At 46.3% G+C, this 21,471-nt stretch overlaps 1 protein-coding gene across 1 annotated transcript; it reads right to left on the bottom strand.

Moving 5' to 3' along the window:
- Window positions 1–27: 27 nt before the first annotated feature.
- slc38a8a (solute carrier family 38 member 8a) lies at window positions 28–20,708 on the bottom strand. Its single transcript, XM_078401543.1, has 10 exons — window positions 20,517–20,708; window positions 16,512–16,710; window positions 14,149–14,305; window positions 12,653–12,751; window positions 9,796–9,853; window positions 7,077–7,191; window positions 4,508–4,655; window positions 2,150–2,349; window positions 1,117–1,168; window positions 28–133 (listed from the first exon to the last, which is right to left on the bottom strand). Exons 1-10 carry the CDS (start codon window positions 20,706–20,708, stop codon window positions 28–30), a joined length of 1,326 nt encoding a protein of 441 aa, XP_078257669.1.
- Between the last annotated feature and the right edge of the window lie 763 nt (window positions 20,709–21,471).

Raw genomic sequence — 21,471 nt, forward strand, 5'->3', positions numbered from 1 at the left:
TGAACACTGATCTCACTTGGCCAGCAATCAACCCAATTTCTCAATCAGCTCCATCACTGCAGTGGCTGAACTCTGTCCAAAGATAAAGACTCCGCACAGGATTGTCACCATTGCCCACAGGATCAAAGCCCACCTGAGAACAGAAAAGAAGCTCAGTAAACTGGCTATGGACAGAACTAGCCAATGACTTGCTTCCCCGCTGCCCCTTCTACTCTCCTTCTGATCTTCTGGGTGCATTAACTAGCAGAGGCAAAGTGAAAGTTATTTGTTACGTTGAATTGTTAAAGTGTGGCAGCTGATTAACTTTCAGACACATGGACAGGATGCAGTCGGCAGTGGGCAGGGAAGGGGGGGAAGAACAGTGTCATCTTCAAAGCGATAGCCCAAGCTCAGACCAAATGGCTTTATCCTGTGCTTGGGGAGAGCTTTGGTGAGCTGAACCTGGGAGTGAGTCTGCATTGGTGACAAATGTGAGAAGGTTGTGGACTCATGGGGCAGAGGTCGGGGGAAAGGCTCATGTAGAAGTACCTGGAGATGCCCACACCATGATGAGATCCTGTTATCCTGCTGTCTCAACTCGTTTATTCAATGCCCTGACCGATGAAGACATGTGTGGCAAACGCCTTTCTTCATCACGCTGTCTACTAGTGGCATCCTTTTCAGGAAGTTATACACCTGTACCCCTTGCTTTTTCTGTTTTACAACATTCTCCAGGACCCCATCATTTATTGTGTTAAGTCCTGTCCTGGTTTAATGTATCAAAGTGCTACACTGAGTTAAATTCCATCTGCGTTTTTTGGCTCACTTTTCCAATTGTTCTCCATCCTTTTGTAATCTTTTTCATTGTCCAGTGCAGCATCAAGTTTAGTGTAATTGACATTCCCAGATGAATTCAGGTTAATTTGAGCACCCATACAATTCGTGGAGCCATGGATCACATCTCTCCCGGACTAACCCTTATGTCGATCCCCAGATCAGCAGCTGTAGGGTGAGTGGTATCTGATGGTGTGTCGGGCTTGTGCTGCCAATCCCACCAGCATCCAGGGAAAGAACTCCCTGCAACATCTCCAATTATTGAGCAATGCATCAGTGGGAAGTGGCTGTGCTCAGCCTTACCTTGCTCTAGGAACGGCACCTTCCCTCTGCACCACCCGCAGTAGACACAGGCCTAAAGGGAGAGAAGATGTCAGCAGCTTCCTCTCATACAGCTGAGGTACCACACTTCAGAGAGGGAGCCGGGAAATCAGACTGGGACTCCAGAGCATGGGAAGTATGGGACACTGGCTGGCTATGTGAACGCAAACGTTTTGATGTCTTGAGTTGTAGGAAGGGGAGGAAGGGGAAAAGTGGATGGAAAGACCGGGGACAAGAGGAGGATGAGGGAGTGGATGAGAGGAGGGGCTGAATGATAAGGAGGATGAGGGGGTAGTCTGGAGGGGAGGAGGGGAGGACGAAGAGAGGGAAGGATAGTGGTGAAGAGGAGGAGGAGAAGGAATGATAGATGTAGGAGGATGGGAGGAAGGGATGAGGGGAGGAGGTAATGGGAGAGAGAGAAGGAGGAGGGGAGGGAGGAGTGGGAAGGGAAGAGGAGGGAGAGGAGGGGGAAGGAGGAGGAGGAAAGAAGGAAACAGTAATGGGGAGGGGAGAGAGAAGGGGAGATGAAGGGGTATGGAGGAGGAGGAAGAAGAAAAGGTGGAGGGAAGGAGAAGGGGAGGAAGAGAAGATGGAGAAGGAGGAGATGCAAGGAGAGATCGTCCTTGGATCTTTTCCTTTGTTCACCTGTTCATTTCTTCCCTTAACATGACGTAGAGGAAATTGAAAGGCATTAAAGGCATGAAACATGAAGTGGTACAAGGTCGAATGTGATGGACTGTATGGCCTCTCCTATCCCAACATCCAAGAAAACTAAATATCAATTCTGGGAAATGGAAATTAACTCCCAGATAATGGGATAAATCTCTAAACACCCTGCAATGGTCGGGAGTCATATGAGAGTTCAGGATGAGGGGTTGTTGGTAGATTGGGAGAAGGAGTGAGTGGGGAGGGGGAAAGGGAGGTGCAACAGTCACTCAGGGTGTACAGAGGACTCACTCTCCCCCATTGAACGTTTAGGGTTTGGTGCCTGGGCTGTATTGATTGATCGTTGTACCTGGGAAGATGAAAATGAAGAAGGCGCTGATTCCTCCAATAAGGCCGATGATCTCAGAGATGTCCGGGACAAAGAGTGCCGCTCCCAGGCTCAGCAGCACCCAGCCAGTGGTCAGCAGCACCCTCGGCCTCCTCCCATAGCTTCCTGCCCTCGCCACGTGTCTGATCCTGCTCGTTACACACAGCTCCTGGATGACAGACCTGTGCGAGAGAGTGAGATAGGTAGTCACGCTCATGTGGATTTGTAACTGGCTTAGTCACAGAAGACAGAGGGTTGTGACTGAAGGTCTGTGACCAGTGGAGTTTGCAGGGATCTGTGTTGGGATCGCAGCTGTTTGTGATATATGTAAACGACCAAAATGTAAATGTAGGTAAATTGGTGAGTAAGTTTGCTGATGACACCAAAATTGGAGGAGTTGCAGACAGTGTGGAAGACTGTCCGAAGATACAGATCATCCACAGAAATAGGTGATAGGATGTAGATCATCTACAAAAACGGGTGGAGAAATGGCAGATGGAGTTTAACCCGAGTAAGTGCAAGATGTTGCACTTTGGGAGGTTGTATGTAAGGAGAGAGCATACAATTAATAGCAATGATACCCTTAACAGCATTGATGTGCAGAGGGATGTGGGAGTTGAAGTTCATAGCTCACTAAAGGTGGCAGAGCAAGTAGATAGTCATAAAGACGCATATGGTATGCTTGCCTTCATTGCTAGGGGCATTGAGTACAAGAGTCAGGAAGTCATGATGCAATTCTATAGGTCTAGGAATGTGGTTAGGCCACATTTGCAATATTGCGTGTAGTTTTGGTTGCATCTTTACAGGAAAGATATGGAAGTTTTGGAGAGGGTGCGGAGAAGGTTTGCCAGAGTGCTGCCTGGATTAGAGGGATTCAGCTACAAAGAGAGGTTGGATAGACTTGCATTGTTTTCCCTGGAACATTAGAGGTGAGGGGAGACTTGATTGAAGTATATCAAATTATGAGAGGCATAGATAGAGTAGACGGTCAGAACCTTTTTCCCAGGGTAGAAATGTCCAACATTAGAGGGCATAGCTATAAGGTGAGAGGCGGAGCATTTAATGGAAATATTCAGGGCAGGTTTTTCACAAAGGGGGGGAGGGGGGGCTGAATCTCATTGTCAAGGGCCATGGTGGAGGCAGATATGATAGTGGCTTTTTAGAGGCTTTTGGATAGGCACATGGAAGTGGAGGGAATAGAGAGGTATGGTTCAGGCACAAGCAGATGAGATCCGCTTAGCTAGGCATCTTGTTCGGCACAAACATTGTGGGCTGAAGGGCCTGTTTCTGTGCTGTACTGTTCTATGTTCTCTGAACCTTGAGTGGGAACTGCAGCAGGAAAACAGCACAGAACACTGCAGAGTCCGGTCAATCCTTCACTTGTGGGTTCTGCTGCCCTTCAGTGTGTTCATTCCAAAGGGCTCGACTGGACTAGCCTGCAGGCCCAGTCTATCTGAATGGAGCAGGATGGTGGGTGTGTAGTGCCAATCTGTTCCATGGACTGGCCTCTCAGGTGCAGGGCAAGAATCACAGTCCCAGCATGCCTGATCTGCTCAGCTCACCCATCCCCCATCTCACTTATCCCTGGAACTGGGTGGGAGGAGAATTCTTGCAGCAATTGAGCAGATAGACAGCAGGCCATGTGGAATATTTCACTTGTAGCAGGGGGGAAAGGCTCAGTGTGAGTAGATTCTCCTCAGGGCTGGCCAGTGACTGCTGGAGCTGACTGGCTCAACAGTCTGCAGCCTTACCGGCCATTGATGGCTCCTGGGCAATCAGAAATGGGGACTGCCCCCACATCGTCTGCCCACTAGGTCCTGGAGCGTACCTTTCACATAGAGTGATACAGCACAGAAACAAACCTTTCGATGCCTCTTGTCGAGGTCACCCCTCAGCATCCTTTATTCCAGTGAGAATAAACCTGGATTATCCAATCTCTCATCCTAACTACAGCCCTTCATTCCAGGCAGCATCCTGGTGAATCTCGTGCACTCTCCTTGTTGCTACTGCATCCTTCCTGCTGTGTGGTAACCAGAACTGTGCACGATAGTCCAAGCACAGTCTAAATAATATTTTGTACAACTTTAAAAATCACTCTTTCCCAAGGTAGAGGTGCAAAATGGGAAAGAGGAAGGATGAAAACTGTCCATCAATCCCCACCTTTGCAGTGTCAAACTTCCCTTCAGGATCTAACTGCGATGGATGGAGCGCCAGGCATTGGTATTGCCTGAGCCTGCCGCACTCTGCCCTGTGATCAGTGACATCTGCTCCTCACAACACTCACACCACAGAAACCCTCCATGAGACATGAATGATGAGCGATTCGATCAATCCACCTACCTGCCCAGGTGCAATATTATGGGATAGATGGTAACAATGGAGATGCCAAAGAGCAGTCTGCCTATGATAACCAGCGCCTCGTTGTCTGGGTAAGACATCAGGATATCCGCTGCCACACCTGTACCAAACGTCCAGTATCCGTACATCCCTGAAACACATCACCATCGTTACAAGGGGTCAGAGTGGCTTCCTTCTGTGACAGTAACACAGGGGTGTAATTCATAGAGCTGCTGCCTCACAGCTCCAGAGACTTGAGTTCGATCTCCACCTCCACCGCTGCCTGTGTGGAGTTTGTCTGATCTCTTGTGACCGAGTGAGTTTATCCTAGGTGCTCGGGTCACCTCCCATGTTCAAAGAATCAAAGGTCTGAAGTATAGTCTTGACCCGAAACATCACCCATTCCTTCTATCCAGAGATGCTGCCTGTCCCGCTGCCTGTTATGCTAGCATTTTGTATCTATCTTCAGCATAGGTTGAGGCCTGCAATGAACTCATTGGCTGCTGTGTATTGACCTTAAGTATGTGGGTGAGTGGTAGAATCTGGAGGGACTTGATAGGAATGTGGTTAAAATAAAATTGAATTATTATAAACGGGTGGTTAATGGCAACCACGACCCTGATGGACTAAATGGCCTGTTTCTGTAGGTATTGTAAGACAGTCGTCGCCAGCGGAGGGCTCAGTCTAATTGGGCTGTCCTCTCCCGGGGCTCTGGAAGTGGGTGAAGATCTCCTCCAGGCTCAGTCTCAGAATTGACTCACATTAGTAATCACCCCATAGCAGGAATGAAGCCTGCTTTCTGGGCTGGTTATTTATAGTTCTCTTTCACAACTACCCTCGCTAACACTTAATAACTATCACCCCACTGTCCCTGTTGTCATCATGGTCTCTGTGCCACTGTCAGGATCACCACCACCAGCACACACACTGTCACTGTGACCCTCACTATCTAGGTCAGAGTGTCACTATCAACATCACTGCCTCCAACACATACACCATCACTCTCATCCTTTACCACCCAGTGTCACCATCACTACTCGGTAGTTCAGCTTAGTTTAGTTGGATAGAAAATTGGATTCCTGGAAGGAAGCAGAGGGTGAAGGTGGAAGGTTGATTTTTGGACTGGAGGCCTGCAACTAGTGGTGTGCCTCAGGGTTCGGTGCTAGGCCCATTGCTGTTTGTCCTCTATATCAATAATTTGGATGAGAACATACGTGGCATGATTAGCAAGTTTAAGATGACACAAAATGGGTGGTATTGTAGATAGTGAAGATAGTTGCCAAAAATTGCAACAGGATCTTGATCAGTTGGACAGGTGGGCTGAGGAATGGTCCATGTGCAGGTTCATTTGGCATCATGATAACACAGACATGTTGGGCTAAAGGACCTGTTTCTGTCTTGTGCTGTTCCATTGACTCTGATCTTGGGGTGTTGGCTGCGTGGAGTTTGCATTTCTCCCTATGACTGTGGATTTCCCAAGGGTGCTCCTGTTTCCTCCCATGTCTGGGTCGTTGAATTAATCGGCTGCTGTAAATTTCCTCTGGTATGCAGGTGCAACACAACTTCTGTAAACATGGAAGCATAGAAACATAGAAAATAGGTGCAGGAGGAGGACATTTGGCCCTTCGAGCCAGCACCGCCATTCATTGTGATCATGGCTGATCATCCACAATCAGTAACCCGTGCCTGCCTTTTAGTTTAGTTTAGTTTAGAGATACAACGCGGAAACAGGCCCTTTCGGCCCACCGGGTCCGCACCGACCAGCGCTTCCCGCACATTAACACCATCCTATATCCACTAGGGACAATTTTTACATTTACTAAGCCAATTAACGCTCAAGAGAGAGCTAGATAGGACTCTTAAGGACAGTGGAGTCAGGGGGCATGGGAGAAGGCAGGAGCGGGGTACTGATTGAGAATGATCAGCCATGATCACAATGAATGGCGGTGCTGGCTCGAAGGGCTGAATGGCCTACTCCTGCACCTATTGTCTATTGTCTATTAACCTACAAACCTGTACGTCTTTGGAGTGTGGGAGGAAACCGAAGATCTCGGCGAAAACCCTCGCAGGTCACAGGGAGAACGTACAAACTCCCTACAGACAAGCACCCGTAGTCGGGTTCGAAACTGGGTCTCCAGCGCTGCATTCGCTGTAAGGCAGCAACTCTACCGCTGCGCCACCGTGCCTTCTCCCCTTATCCCTTGAATCTGCTATGTATGTGTGAAAGGGAATAAATGGCAGGGATACAGAGATGTAAGCAAGGGTATGGGATGATGGGGCTGCTGTCCTGCAAGCTGGGATATTGCTGATGGAACAAACACCCTCTTGTTTTGAAATAAATCAGGACGTGATCCTTGTTTAACGACAGAGGTCAGGAAGTGACCAGACTGTGTTGTGGAGACTGTGATGTAACTCAAGATCCCCTGCTGTTGGTAGTTGAATGGCACTGGCTGCCTCTCCCACCTCCACTGGCACATTTAGCCACAGGGTTATCATGGAGCCTGGGGCATTCTTTAAATGGTAGTACAGTGAGAGGAGTTGTGGCCTTTGGGTGCCATGGTCGAGCACTTACCTGTGACGGAGTAAATGAGAAGACAAGAGAGCATGGAGAGGCAGGAGATGAGGATCCAGTGTGAGAGTGCTTGGTTCTTCATGCTACTGTAGATAGCCACGCTGGCCTCGTGACACTGAAACACAGACAGAGATAAGGGTCAGCAACCTGGGGCTTCCCCCACCCCTGCCACCTCCATGCACCATGATGGTGCTCCTGCGCTGCCACAACCCTGTTTGCTGCTCACTGCTGCATTGGGAAGGTTCCCACACCTCCTTACTCAAAGAGATACTACAGAATGAGGAGCGCCTGACAGGACACCCAGAGACAATTGCTCTTTACAACTCTTTCATATCATGGAGCCTGGGGCATTCTTTAAACATCATGGAGCCTGGGGCATCCTCCGCCCATCCCCATTCTCCTGCCTATCTTCACGTCCTCTCTTCCCCCACTTCCCCTTCCTCCTTGTGCTCCTCCCCTCCCCCCTCCTTTTCTTCCTCTTCCCTTCTCCTCCTCTTTTTCTACCCTATTCTCCCGACTCCACTTCGTCTTCCCATTTCCCCCACCTCCCCCAGCCCCACCCCGTCCACCTGTCTTTGGGTGACCGTGCCATAGTAGAGGCTGTGCCATTTGGTGGAGAGATGCTGGAGACCGTGTCATACAGCGGTGCTTCAAGATGCCCTTTCCACCAGCCACCAGGATCTCCGTGACAATCTCTCCCTCTCGCACTGCTTTGCTCTCGGTGGCCTAGGTTTCCATTCTAACAGCACTCTGTGACCTAATCAGGACCTCAGACTCGGGCAAGGGGCCATGAAGGAAGGTTAGCAGGGGCACACACAAGGCAAAACAATCTCCAGGTTTAATTTGCATGAGGTGTAAGGGTTCTGGGCTGGAGGTGGCTCTAGAAATCATGGACGCATTGGTGATCATTTTCCAATGTTCCATAGATTCAGGATCAGTTCCTGTGGATTGTTATCCCACTTTTTAAGAAAGGAGGGAGAGAGAAAACAGGAAATTATAGACCAGTTAGTCCGACATCAGTGGTGGGGAAGATGCTGGAGTCAATTATAAAAGAGGGAATTGCGGAGCATTTGGATAGCAGTAACAGGATCGTTCCGAGTCAGCATGGATTTACGAAGGGGAAATCATGCTTGACCAATCTTCTGGAATTTTTTGAGGATGTAACTAGGAAAATTGACAGGGGAGAGCCGGTGGATGTGGTGTACCTCGACTTTCAGAAAGCCTTCGACAAGGTCCCACATTAGTAGGCAAAATTAGAGCACATGGTATTGGGGGTAGGGTACTGACATGGATAGAAAACTGGTTGCAGACAGAATGCAAACAGTGGGGATAAATGGGTCCCTTTCAGAATGGCAGGCAGTGACTAGTGGGGTACCGCAAGGCTCGGTGCTGGGACCGCAGCTATTTACAATATACATTAATGACGGATGAAGGGATTAAAAGTACCATTAGCAAATTTGTAGATGATACAAAGCTGGGTGGTAGTGTGAACTGTGAGGAAGATGAACTATGAGGTTGCAGGGTGACTTGGACAGGTTGTGTGAGTGGGCGGATGCATGGCAGATGCAGTTTAATGTGGATAAGTGTGAGGTTATCCACTTTGGTGGTAAGAATAGGAAGACAGATTATCATCTGAATGGTGTCAAGTTAGGAAAAGGGGACGTACAACGAGATCTGGGTGTCCTAGTGCATCAGTCACTGAAAGGAAGCATGAAGGTACAGCAGGCAGTGAAGAAAGCCAATGGAATGTTGGCCTTCATAACAAGATGAGTTGAGTATAGGAGCAAAGAGGTCCTTCTGCAGTTGTACTGGGCCCTAGTGAGACTGTACCTGGAATATGTGTGCAGTTTTGGTCTCCAAATTTGAGGAAGGATATTCTTGCTATTGAGGGCATGCAGCGCAGGTTTACTAGGTTAATTCCCGGAATGGCGGGACTGTCATATGTTGAAAGACTGGAGCGACTAGGCTTGTATACACTGGAATTTAGAAGGATGAGAGGGGATCTTATTGAAACATATAAGATTATTAAGGGGTTGGACACGTTAGAGGCAGGAGACATGTTCCCAATGTTGTGGGAGTCCAGAACCAGGGGCCACAGTTTAAGAATAAGGGGTAGGCCATTTAGAACGGAGATGAGGAAAAACTTTTTCAGTCAGAGAGTTGTAAATCTGTGGAATTCTCTGCCTCAGAGGGCAGTGGAGGCCAATTCTCTGAATGCATTCAAGAGAGAGCTAGATAGAGCTCTTAAGAATAGCAGAGTCAGGGGGTATGGGGAGAAGGCAGGAACGGGGTACTGATTGAGAATGATCAGCCATGATCACATTGAATGGTGGTGCTGGCTCGAAGGGCCGAATGGCCTCCTCCTGCACCTATTGTCTATTGTCTAATGTCTATTGAAAGGGCAAGGGGTTTAATTTGGATGTGAAGTCCAGGTGTGGATGATGAGGTATTTACAGTGTACGGGTGCTGGGCTGGGGACGGGGGGTTGAGGGGTTTACTTTGGATGTGGTGTCCTAGTGTAGATGATGAGGTGTTGTGAGATCCTGGCCTGTGTGGTGATGGGTTTACCCCGGGGCGCGTGGATCCTGGGGTTAAACTGCTCCTAGTGGACGTGAATTGGATCCTTGGTCCTAGGATGGACTGGGAGTGAAACAGAACAGGGTCACCAACAACCAACCTCCAATGTTAGGGATAGGCTGAGCTCCTTGACCAAACTTACCTGGAATCCAAAGCAGATCGTTGGGACTACAGTGAACAACCCCGTCCATGAGGTGACGCTGTGGGAGAGAGAGGGGAGGGTGCTTACATCAGAGAGACGGCCAGGGCATCAGACAATGCGATCATATCTCCTGCCTCAGCCCCTGCTGCACAGTATCGCAAGGTAAAGGGCATTCCCCAACTGATTGCTACACTGAGCAGTGGCTACAATGTGCAATCCCCACCTCTCTCTGGATTTCTTTGTTATCAATGATTGGTGATATCATTTTAGGGATATTCAGAGCTGAGGCATATTTTTGTCGGCATGGGTTCGCTGTCGCAGCCTGTATTCAGCCCGCTGCTTTCCACGTGCATCTGGGGTGTTTGGATTAAGGGAGCTGAGCACAAAGGGGCGACTCACTCTCCAGCATTATGCTAAGGAAGCTTTACTGTTCACTGAACAAGGGGTGTTGAACAGCTGCCTCTCAACTGATGGTTAAAATACTATCTGATACTGTGAAGAAGAGAGGAATTGCCTCTGGTGCCCTGGCCAAAACATATTCAGCAATCAACATTGCTAAAATAGATCAGATGGTTTTATCACATTACTTATTGTGGGCACGTGTTGGCCCACATTCTCTAGAGTACGAAGGTCGCTACATTGCTACAGTGCTTGATCAGCTATAAAATGCTTTGACATTTATTTAAATGAGGACTTCATGTTTGCCAATCCTATCTGTGTATCAGTGCCACCTTTCAAACATGAAGGGGTTGAGGTCGCCAGAGCTGGATACTGAGTCGCAACATGGTCCTCCAGCTTGGCATCAGAAAAGCAGCCACAATGGAGAGAGTGGTGCTGTACAACTCCAAGGCTGATTGTGCCTTTACAATTTCCTAAGTGAATGTCAGCTAGTGTCAACACACTCCCTGTGCTACATTCAGTATTGCAAGAAAGTATGTTAATGCCAAGTCGAGGACTCTGCATCTGGGTGGCTACTGGGGTATAAGTGACTTCTCAGTTTAAATTAACTTCATTTTCTTCTAATTTTTGTCCTAACCAGTCAGGAACTATTTTAGACAAGTTTCCTGTACTTTTACCTTTAACCAATTTGTTAAACACTGCAGATGCATGGGAACTGAAACTCAAAAGATGACAAATGCTGGAGACACTCGGCAAATGAGGAAGCAACACAGTTAAAGTTTTGGATTGAAGACCCTTTTCCTGCATCAGTTCTGATGAAAGTTATTGGTCTGAAACATTCACCCTGTTTCTCACTCTATAGCTACTGTTTGGCTGTCTGAGTCTTTTCATCATTTTCTGTTTTTATTTCAGTTACTCTGTGCTCCCTGACTACTGGCTTTGTCTTACACAGAACAACCTGGATGGTCCGTTGTGGGATAAACTGCAGCTCCCATGGAGAGGCCTCTTCTCTCAGAGAATGTCCCTCACCTGCATAGGTCATTCTGCTATAACGTGTGATTCCTTATCACAGATCGGTTATAACTTGATTGATAACCAGTATTTGCATTACACAGGCTAAATTGGTTGTAACGTAATTTCAATTGGGAATTTAAACCCTTAAATTTACTTTGGAAATTGATAAGCAGAAAAAGAACTATCGTGAGATAAAATAGTCTCGGGGATTTTTTTTTTTCCATTGTTGGGATTGTACTAAAGACCAGCACATTTGATGGTGGATTGTAAAAAGCTGCAAGATTAATAGGCTTGTGATACGAAGGGATTTTCACTTTCCCAACGTGGACTGAGACTGCCATAGTGCAAAGGAATTAGATAGAATAATTCCAGATAGAATGGAATGTGTTTAGGAAAGTTTCCGAAGGCAATATGTAGAGGGCCCTTCTAGGAAGAGGGTAAAGTTTGACCTACTCTTAGGGAATTGGTCAGATCAGTGGCTTTAGTGTCAGTGGGCGAGCCTTTTGGGATCAGTGACCACAGTTCTCTTAGCTTTAAAACAGTTATGGATAAGGACAGGGCTGATCCACAACTTAAAGTTCTAAATTGGGGCAAAGTCAACATTGATGCTATTAGCTAGAAACTTGCAAAAGTTGATTGGAATAGTTTACTTGCTGGCAAAGAAATATCCAGGAAGAGGGATGCACAGTGGTGCTGCTGATGGAGCTACACCAGAGCTCCCCCCAAATCCCACATCCCACAGCCCAAAGACTATCCTCCATGTCCTTCTCTTCATAGAATACTGATGCAACGTACACGTTTAGTACCTCGTCTACATCCTCTGAGTCCAAGCATAAATTCTCTCTTTTACCCTTGACTGGTCCTACGCTCTTTCTAGTTACCATCTTGTTTTTAATGTTGGCATAAAAAGTCTTGAGATTCCGTTTAATCCAAATCACCAATAACATTTCAAAGTCCCTTCCAGCCCTTTTAATTCCCGCTGGGTTTTGTTTCATGACACACGCTTTTTAATTCTTGCCCAAATTTAGAGCCTCTCTGATCATCCAAGGTCTCCATACCTTGCCACCCTTGACGCTCCACTTTACTGGAACACGCCGGTCCTGAACTCTGATCAGCTGGTCTTTAAACAACTCCCACATGTCTGATGTGGACTTTCCCAATAGCAACATTTCCAATTTACCTCTTCTGCCCTCCCCCAATTTAGTACCCTCTCCCAAGGTCCAGACTTATCCCTATTCATAACTATCTTAAAATCTATAGATCACATTAATTTAATTTTCTCAGGATATGTAAAGGGATTAAAACAGAACGTGGTGTGTTGGTGGTGCTCCCAGCTAATGTGGGCTTTTAACATTAGGCATAGGAAGATGTTCCCTTCAGCAGTGACAAGACCATTATTGTTGACATCTCCCCGTGTAAGGAGGTCCCCTCCTTCCTCACTCACCTGGGGCTGTAAAGCTCTGGGATAGAATCCAAATCCTTCAGGTAGAATTTCACAACGACCATAATTGTTAAGTAGGTGGCTGCACAGGTCCCCAGGATGCTGAGGGAGGGAAAGAAACTGTGAAGAGAAACTGAGGAGAGGAACACTCAGTCCTTTAGCCAGCTGCAAACAGACTCAGGCATAGTTCGCTTCCTACCCAGTGCTGACACACCTTGACAGGAGGATGTCCTCACCCACATGCCACACATGCGCAAGCACACAGCCCAGCACACAGATACAAACCAGCATATACACCAGCACTTGCAGAATGCAGGGCTCATACACAGTGTTGCCTTGCTCTTCCCACTAACAGGAACAAGCATGCCCTGAACTCTTATCATCACACTTTTAAAATATCCAGTGTCCGGACATTCCTTTGCCACATCTACTCCAATTAAATTTGACAAGTTCCTGTCTAATACCACCAACTTTGGCCTGCCCCAATTAGGAAGTTTAAGTTGTGGGCCCACTCTGTCTTTATCCATTTACTATTTTACAACTGAAAGGACCGTGATTGCTGGTCACAAGAGGCTCACCCATGGACACATCAGTTGCTTGTCCTTCCCAATTTCCAAAGAGAAGATCAAGGTCTACCCTCTTCTCTGTAGGGCCCTCTACATGTGACCCGAAGAAACTTTCCTGAACACATTTGACAAATTCCACCCCATCTAAGCCCTTGGCACTTGGACAGTCCCAGTCCACATCGGGAAAGTTAAAATCCATTACTATGACAACAGTATTTGTCTTGCAGCTGCACGTAATCTCCTAGGATATTTGTTCTTCTTAATCCCATTGGTGAAATTCGATTAAGGAACAATATTTAAAGTCAGGACAGAGGGTTAGCAATGGCAAACACTGAAAGAAACTGTGCATAATTCACAATTTTGTTTAGACTTTAGTGAATAAACCTTCATGACTCATGCAGAAGTTATCATATGTTAGATTGAATTGTTACCTGGGTAAAGTGGAGGCAGGCGAAGAACTGTTCACTTTTATGTTGACAAATCGCAATGATTAAGTATTGTAAAAATCTGAGTTTAGTTATCAGTTGTTTGCGACCAATATTACAGACATCATAATGGGGTGCAATTGGATTAAATACGTTAGCTACTTGTGAAAAAGTTGAGTCATGAATTTCCACAGCTGGACTGAAGATGACTGGAGATTGTATGAGTGAATGGGAAAGAAGATGAATTTTGAGAGTTAGACATAGACATAGACATAGAAATTAGGTGCAGGAGGAGGCCATTCAGTTAACGTCGAAATGGTTAAATATAGGTTAAAGATATTTCTTTAAATTGTGGCTGCAGAGTTGTTGTCTGGACATAGACTGACAGTTCAGTGTACAAGTACCAGTCACCACCCACAAGTGTTGGCTCCTTGACCATACTGGATGCATCGCAATCACAGTTCCCAGTCTCACCAAGGAGTCTGAGTACCATCCAGAGCTGCTGTACCTGATGTACTTCTGGAAACCAAGCTCCTCAGGGAATGACAATGGCAGAATGATGAACAGGCACACAGCAGAGATCCCCAGCCGACGGTCCATGTACCAAGACCGTTCCGAATCCACAGCACCCAATGAGGTTGCGTTGTCAGACATTGAATCGCACACTGCAATACAAAGAACAGGCCGTGCCGGGCATCAAAGCACGTAGCGCGACATAGCCTTCAATCATGGGCACCACTCACAGGGCTCCAAACACAAGTACCAATCACATTGTACCACTCACAGGTTACCAATCACAGTTCACCGCACGCGGGACACCAATCACAGGGCACTACCCATTGGGCATCAATCACAATGAACCAATCCAAGGGCAGCACACCCTGGGCATCAATCACTGGGCAAAAAATCATAGGGCACCAAGTCTGCCACAGCCAGCTATGGAGGCTGGATATTTTTAAAGCGGAAATTGACAGATTCTTAATTAGTAAAGGTGTCAAGAGTTATGGGGAGAAGGCAGGAGAATGGGGCTGAGAGGAAAAGGTAATTCAGCCATGATTGAATGGTGGAGCAGACTCGATGGGCTGACTGACACAAACACTGATTGACACAGTGACTGACTGATGCTGTCACTAACTGTCAAGTTATTAACAGTCACAATCACTGACTGATATGGTCGCTGACTGACTGGTTTCTGACAGGGTTACTGACTGATACGGTTACTAACTCACACGGTCGTTGACTGACACAATCATTGACTGACCTGGTCACTGACTGACATTTCACTGACTAACATGGTCACCGGCTGAAAAAATCATTGACTGACACAGTTACTGGCTGACATAGCCACTGACAACTGCATTTACTGCCTGACATGGTTACTGATTGACATGGTCACTAATGTGGTTATTGACAGTTGTGGTTACTGACTGACGCAGTTAGGGTATGATGCGACTACTGATTGATGCGACATTGAATGGCACAGTCATTGACTGAAGCATTAGCTGACCAATGTGGTACAGACTGATATGAATGCTGACTGACACGGTTACTGACTGATGCGATCATTGATTGTTGCAGTCACTGACTGATATCGTTATTCACTTACATCTACTGATTGACACAGTTAATGACTAATAGTTACTGTCTGACACAGTTTCTCATTGGTATGGTTATTGACTGACACAGGTACTGACTGACACCATTTAGGATTGACATAATTTCTGATTGAAATTGATAACGACTAACATGGTTACTGATGTGGTCACTTCTGGCATGGTGACTGACTAGCAACAACTGATTGACAGTTTCAAATGACACCATTTCAGACCATTTCTGACTGACACAGTTTCTGACTGACAGTTTCTGACTGACAGTTTCTGACTGACACAGTTTCTGACTGACACTGTCTCTGAATGCCACTGTTTCTGACTGACAGTTTCTGACTGACACTGTTTCTGACTGACTACAATTTCTGATTGACACAGTTTCTAAATACTACTGTTTCTGACTGACACTGTTTCTGACTGACAGAGTTTCTGACAGACGCAATTTCTGACTGACACAGTTTCTGTCTGAATGTTTCTGACTGACACTGTTTCTGACTGACATAGTTTCAAACTGACACAGTTTCTGACTGACTCTGTTTCAGACTGACACACTTTCTGACTGACACTGTTTCAGACTGACACAATTTTTGACTGACATAGTTTTGGACTGACATAGTTTCTGACTGACACAGTTTCTGACTGACACTGTTTCTGAATGCCACTGTTTCTGACTGACACAGTTTCTGACTGATTGTTTCAGACTGACAGTTTCTGACTGACACTGTTTCAGACTGATACTGTTTCAGACTGACATTCTTTCTGACTGACACAGTTTCTGACTGATACTGTTTCAGACTGACACTGTTTCAGACTGTCACAGTTTCTGACTGACACAGTTTCTGACTGACTGTTTCTGCCTGACAATGTTTCTGACTGACATTGTTTCTGACTAACACTGTTTCGGATTGACACTGTTTCTGACTGACACTGTTTCTGACTGACACTTTCAGATTGGCACTGTTTCTGACTGGCGCTGTTTCAGATTGGCACTGTTTCTGACTGACATTGTTTCTGACTGACGCTGTTTCTGACTAACACAGTTTCTAACTGACGCAGTTTCAGATTGACACTGTTTCTGACTGACACTGTTTCTCACTGAAACTGTTCCTGATGGACACTTTTTCTGACAGACATTATTTCCCAGTTTCACAGATTCTGCTTGACGTAATTTCTGACTGACACTGTTACTGGCTGGCAGCAACTGACTGAAACAGTTTCTGATTGATGTGGTTACTGACCGATGGGGCTCCTAGCCCACACTTACGTTTGCTGAGCTGGTCTTCCACCACTACAAGGAATGCGATGGAAATCATGAAGACATTGAAGATGAAACAGATTTCACAGAGTCTTCCGATAGTGGGGCCACAGATCGCCTTCACCACTCCTTGGTACGTCGAGCGCCTGCTGATGGAGGAACAGTAGCCAAGGATCACCAGCCCACTGATCAGAAAAACAAGGGATACCTGGGGAATGGATCACCATTGTCAATGTGGCAGGAGATTCTGGACAGTAAGTAACAGAATCGAGACAAACATTGGTTTTGGGCAGGTGGTCTATCAGCAGGTGGGTTTGGGAGATGTAGTGAACAGCTGGACTGGTGAGTTTGGGGATGACAGTGTAAAATGGGGAGGGGGAGGTGTGTGGGGTTTTGCGAGGATCTATGTCTGCAGGGAAGCTGGGAGGTGCTGCAGGCATAACCGGAAGATGCCTTGATGAGTGAGGTTGCAGATAGCAGGAGGCAGAGGAGTCATTAGGGTTGGCTGAAGAGTTTGAGGAATATCTTGTAATTCTGTCATTTTACCGAGGATGGTGATGGGATGGTTTTGGTATTCAGGAACAATACTGCAGCATTGTGTATGTGCACACAGGTTACGGGAGGTGATGAGGGGAGAAACATGAGGGATATTATATCCAGGGAATCATATTCCACTTGTCCTGCCTCATCTATCCTGGAGACGTGTCCGGACATATTGCAACAGTCTGGAAGATTTCTGGCAGCCATTCATTCGTACCACCAGAACAAGAGTATTGGGCAAGAGAGCAGAATCAGGAAGGGGCACTGCTGCATCACATTAAAAGCCTACCATTGATCATGGCTGGTGTTGCTGATGAAGGGCCGGGCATTGGTGCAGTGACATTGTTGACCCTCTGCGAGGGGAGGCAGTGATCTGTACTCAGCCCTGCTTCTGTGTCGCAGCTTCCTCAATCTCCCTCGCATGAGTTGTTGCTTATGATTTCTGTTCATGCTCTTCAGCTATTTTATCTATGCATACGTACGCACATACACATACAAACATACACGCTTCCAAACATACACACAAAACATCATACACACATATCAATACACACACATAACACTACACATACACACCAATACACACATGCACCAATAAACAATAAATACACACCGTAGGCACACACTAATACCCACACACACACAACACACACACAATACACACACACACACACAATACACACACACACACACACAATACACACACACACACACAATACACACACACACACAATACACACACACACACACAATACACAAAATACATACATACACAATACACACACACACCGAAACACACACACACACAATACACACACACACACGATACACACACACACACACAATACACACACACACACACAATACACACACACACACAATACACACACACAATACACACACACGCACAATACACACACACACAATACACACATGCAAAATACATACACACACACAATACACACACACACACACCAAAACACACACACACACAATACACACACACACACAATACACACAATACACACACACGCACAATACACACACACACCAAAACACACACGCAAAATACACACACACACAAAAGCACACACAACCATACGCACATACAATATATTAATGCACACCCACACACAAATACACACGCATCAATATGCACACATCAATAGATACACTCACACACACTGTCACACACATGTGCGTTTGCACTCATATAAACGTATAGATACAAACATATAAACAAGCACGCACAAAGACACCTATAGACATACACATACACACACTCATATAAACGTACACATGCACAAACACTACCTGCATCAGCAAACCATCACACAGTCTGAAGAAGGGTCTCGACCCGAAATGTCACTCATTCCTTCTATCCAGAGATGCAGCCTGTACTGCTGAGTTACTCAAGCATTTTGTGTCTATCTTCATCGCACACAGACATATATGTACCCTTACACTTGCATAAACAGATACACACACACTTACAAACATTTGTGAAAATCTCTTTCCTCTGAGGCAGTTCCCAGGGATTGAGGACTCACTTCCATTCCAGTCATAGTCATAGAGTCATACAGCATGGAAACAGGTCCACCTGCCCCATCTGCATGCATTTGGACAATTTCTCTGTAAATCTTTCCTATCCATGTACAATACAATACAATACAATGCAATACAATACAATACAATACAATACAATACATCTTTATTGTCATTGGACAGGGGGACAACGAGATTGGGAATGCGCCTCCCATACGATGCAATAAATCAATTAGCTAATGCATTCATTTAAACAACCCAATGAAACAAATTAGAACAGTTTTAAAACAGAATAAAGTGCAAGTAGATCTGTGCCGGTTCAAATGTCTTTAAAATGCTGTTATGGTATCTGCCTCAGCTACTTCCTCTGGCAGCTCATTCCATATATCCACCATCCCCTGTGTGAAAATAATTATTCCGCAGTCATTGGCAATGGCAGGCAGAAAGGTACAATCTTCCTCCTGCAGGAAGTCAGGGAAATTTCAACTACCACCTGTGGGAATTGTGTTCAGGTGCAGTTCCTTACAGGCCGCATTAAGGAACTTGAGCTGCAGCTGGAGGACCTCAGGATCATCCAGGAGAAAGAGCTTCATTGATAAGAATTATACCGAGGTGGTTATGCCTAAGGTACAGGAACAGAGTAGGTAGGATACCACGAGGAAACGGAGTGGACAGAGTGTGTTGGTGACTTCTGTGGTCATTCCCCTTCAAAACAAGTGTACCATTTTGTATACTGTTGGTGGATGACCCATTTGGGGTGAGCAGCTGTAGCAGTCAAGGCTGTGACACCAACCCTGGCTCTGAAACACAGAGGGGAAGGGTAATGTCTGGCAAAGCCAAAGTGGTACGAGACTCATTAGTTAAGGGGGAACATAGGAGATTCCATGGCAGCAATCAATACACCAGGATAGTGTGTTGCTAGCCTGCTGTCAGGGTCCAGAATATCTCAAAGTGGCTGCATGACATTCTCAATGACCAGCTAAAGGTCATTGTGCATGTTGGCACAAATGACATAAGTAAGAATAGAATGAGGTCCTGTAAAATGAATATGGGGAGTTAGACAAAAGGTTAAAAAGTAGGAACTCCAGGATAATGATCTCCGAATTACTCCCAGTGAGGCTCTACCAGTTGTGCCACTGTGCCACCCTGGTTAACCTGTGGGTGGGAAGGATTCCACAACTGCATTGGTAGTACCTGCCGAGTTGACAGGGCAACGCATCAAACCCATGCCGAGGACTCTGAGCTAGGCTGCTCGATACACCAGCCACTGCCAGCTGCAAGCAGAGGAGAGGGTCTCTGGCACCACTGCCACTTCTGCAGCCTGGAGGAGTGTCCCTAGTACACACCAAGTTTGAGGTATTACAGGCTCTGTTTGAGTATTTGAAGGGGCTGCTCCTTAGGTTCAGGTTACACCAGCTCCTTGCCCCTGACTTTTGGGCACCTGGTGAGGAAGGGGCAAGTTGGTTGGGGGGATCTTTGCATCTGTCTGCCCCTGGGCCTGGGCAAGCTGATCATTCACAGGTCAAGACACCAGGTCACCAGGGATTCCACCTGAGCTGATTGCCTGCCAGTCTACTGAGGATACTTCTATAGATAGAGCTCTTAATGATAGCGGAGTCAGGGACTATGGGGAGAAGGCGGGAACAGGGTACTGATTCTGAATGATCAGCCATGATCACATTGAATGACAGTGCTGGCTCGAAGGGCCGAATGACCTACTCCTACACCTATTGTCTATTGTCTGTTGTCTATTGGTAGTTTTGCCCAGCTCATAGTAAAGCCCTGCAATAGCTACATGGGAACATCATAACTCTTACAAGAGGAAGTACTCCATCAACTAGCAAAAACATTCCTAAAAGAGAATTCATTCCAAGAGATGCAGAAGGAAGACAACAAAAACTATTTTGTGAGGTGGCGGCTGAGACTTACCACTTCCACAGTGATAGCTGTGTGTAATCCCCCAGCCCTGCTGAATGCCCAGGGGAAGTTGAGGAGTCCGGCGCCCAGAGCTGATTTTAACATGATGAATACTGCTCCAGAAGAGGACAGGTTTGGCCTCTCTCCTTCCTCAGTGTCCAGTTTGGCCAGGAGACTAATACCTTCTCTGGCTGCCTCCTCCATTTGCAACCGATCAGCACAATATTTCTGAAATCCCGAATGTTCTCCAGGAGGCCCTGTCCAGTCATGAATCTTTCTGCTGCCCAATTCTTGCTGGAATTCACACCCACTGAAATAAATCTCTTCAGTCTATGAATGGACGGGTTGCTGGCCAATTAACCACTGCGGACATTCTTTCTCACCATCCGGAGCTTGTTACGAGAGGTGCAGTGACCTGCACAAACACTCAAAACCTTAGCTGGAGCAAGGCTGGAGGTGTCACATTCACCTGATGGAATTTCAAAAGCATTTATTTCCCTGTGAAAATGTGCACAATTCTTGAGCTGAAAACTTAATCGGATTTACAAAGCATTATTAATTAGTATTACTGACACCCAATTCTATCACTTTACATTTACTTTATGGCCGTGAGGTTATGGAGTATAATTATTCCCAGTCTCCATTCGCAGGGGGCGGGTCACCCAGTTAATTCTGCAATTAGAAAAATAACTGGTTTAGAGAAATGGGCACTAATCTGTGAAATTCCGTCAATTGGAAATTTGGGCTTTGATGAGATTTCCTTGCTCAGTGAGCAGAGATCTTGGTCTTCATCAGGCCATCTCTGTGAGGCACTCAAATATGGACTGTAATTCAAGAGGAACATATGGAGCTTCAGTCTGTTGCTCGTTGGCAGGATGTGTAGGAAGGAACTGCAGATACTGATTAAAACCGAAAATAGACACAAATGCTGGAGTAACTCAGCGGGACAGGCAGCATCTCTGAAATG

This window comes from Rhinoraja longicauda, chromosome 6, assembly GCF_053455715.1.
Source record: "Rhinoraja longicauda isolate Sanriku21f chromosome 6, sRhiLon1.1, whole genome shotgun sequence".
In the NCBI taxonomy this organism is placed as follows: domain Eukaryota; kingdom Metazoa; phylum Chordata; class Chondrichthyes; order Rajiformes; family Arhynchobatidae; genus Rhinoraja; species Rhinoraja longicauda.

Coding starts and splice junctions, on each gene's coding strand:
- slc38a8a (XM_078401543.1), bottom strand. CDS start 20,708: ATGGAGGAGGCAGCCAGAGAAGGTATTAGTCTCCTGGCCAAACTGGAC. Junction 16,711..20,516: donor CAGCTATCACTGTGGAAGTG/GTAAGTCTCAGC, acceptor TCCATTCCCCAG/GTATCCCTTGTTTTTCTGAT. Junction 14,306..16,511: donor GGAAGACCAGCTCAGCAAAC/GTAAGTGTGGGC, acceptor TTTGTATTGCAG/TGTGCGATTCAATGTCTGAC.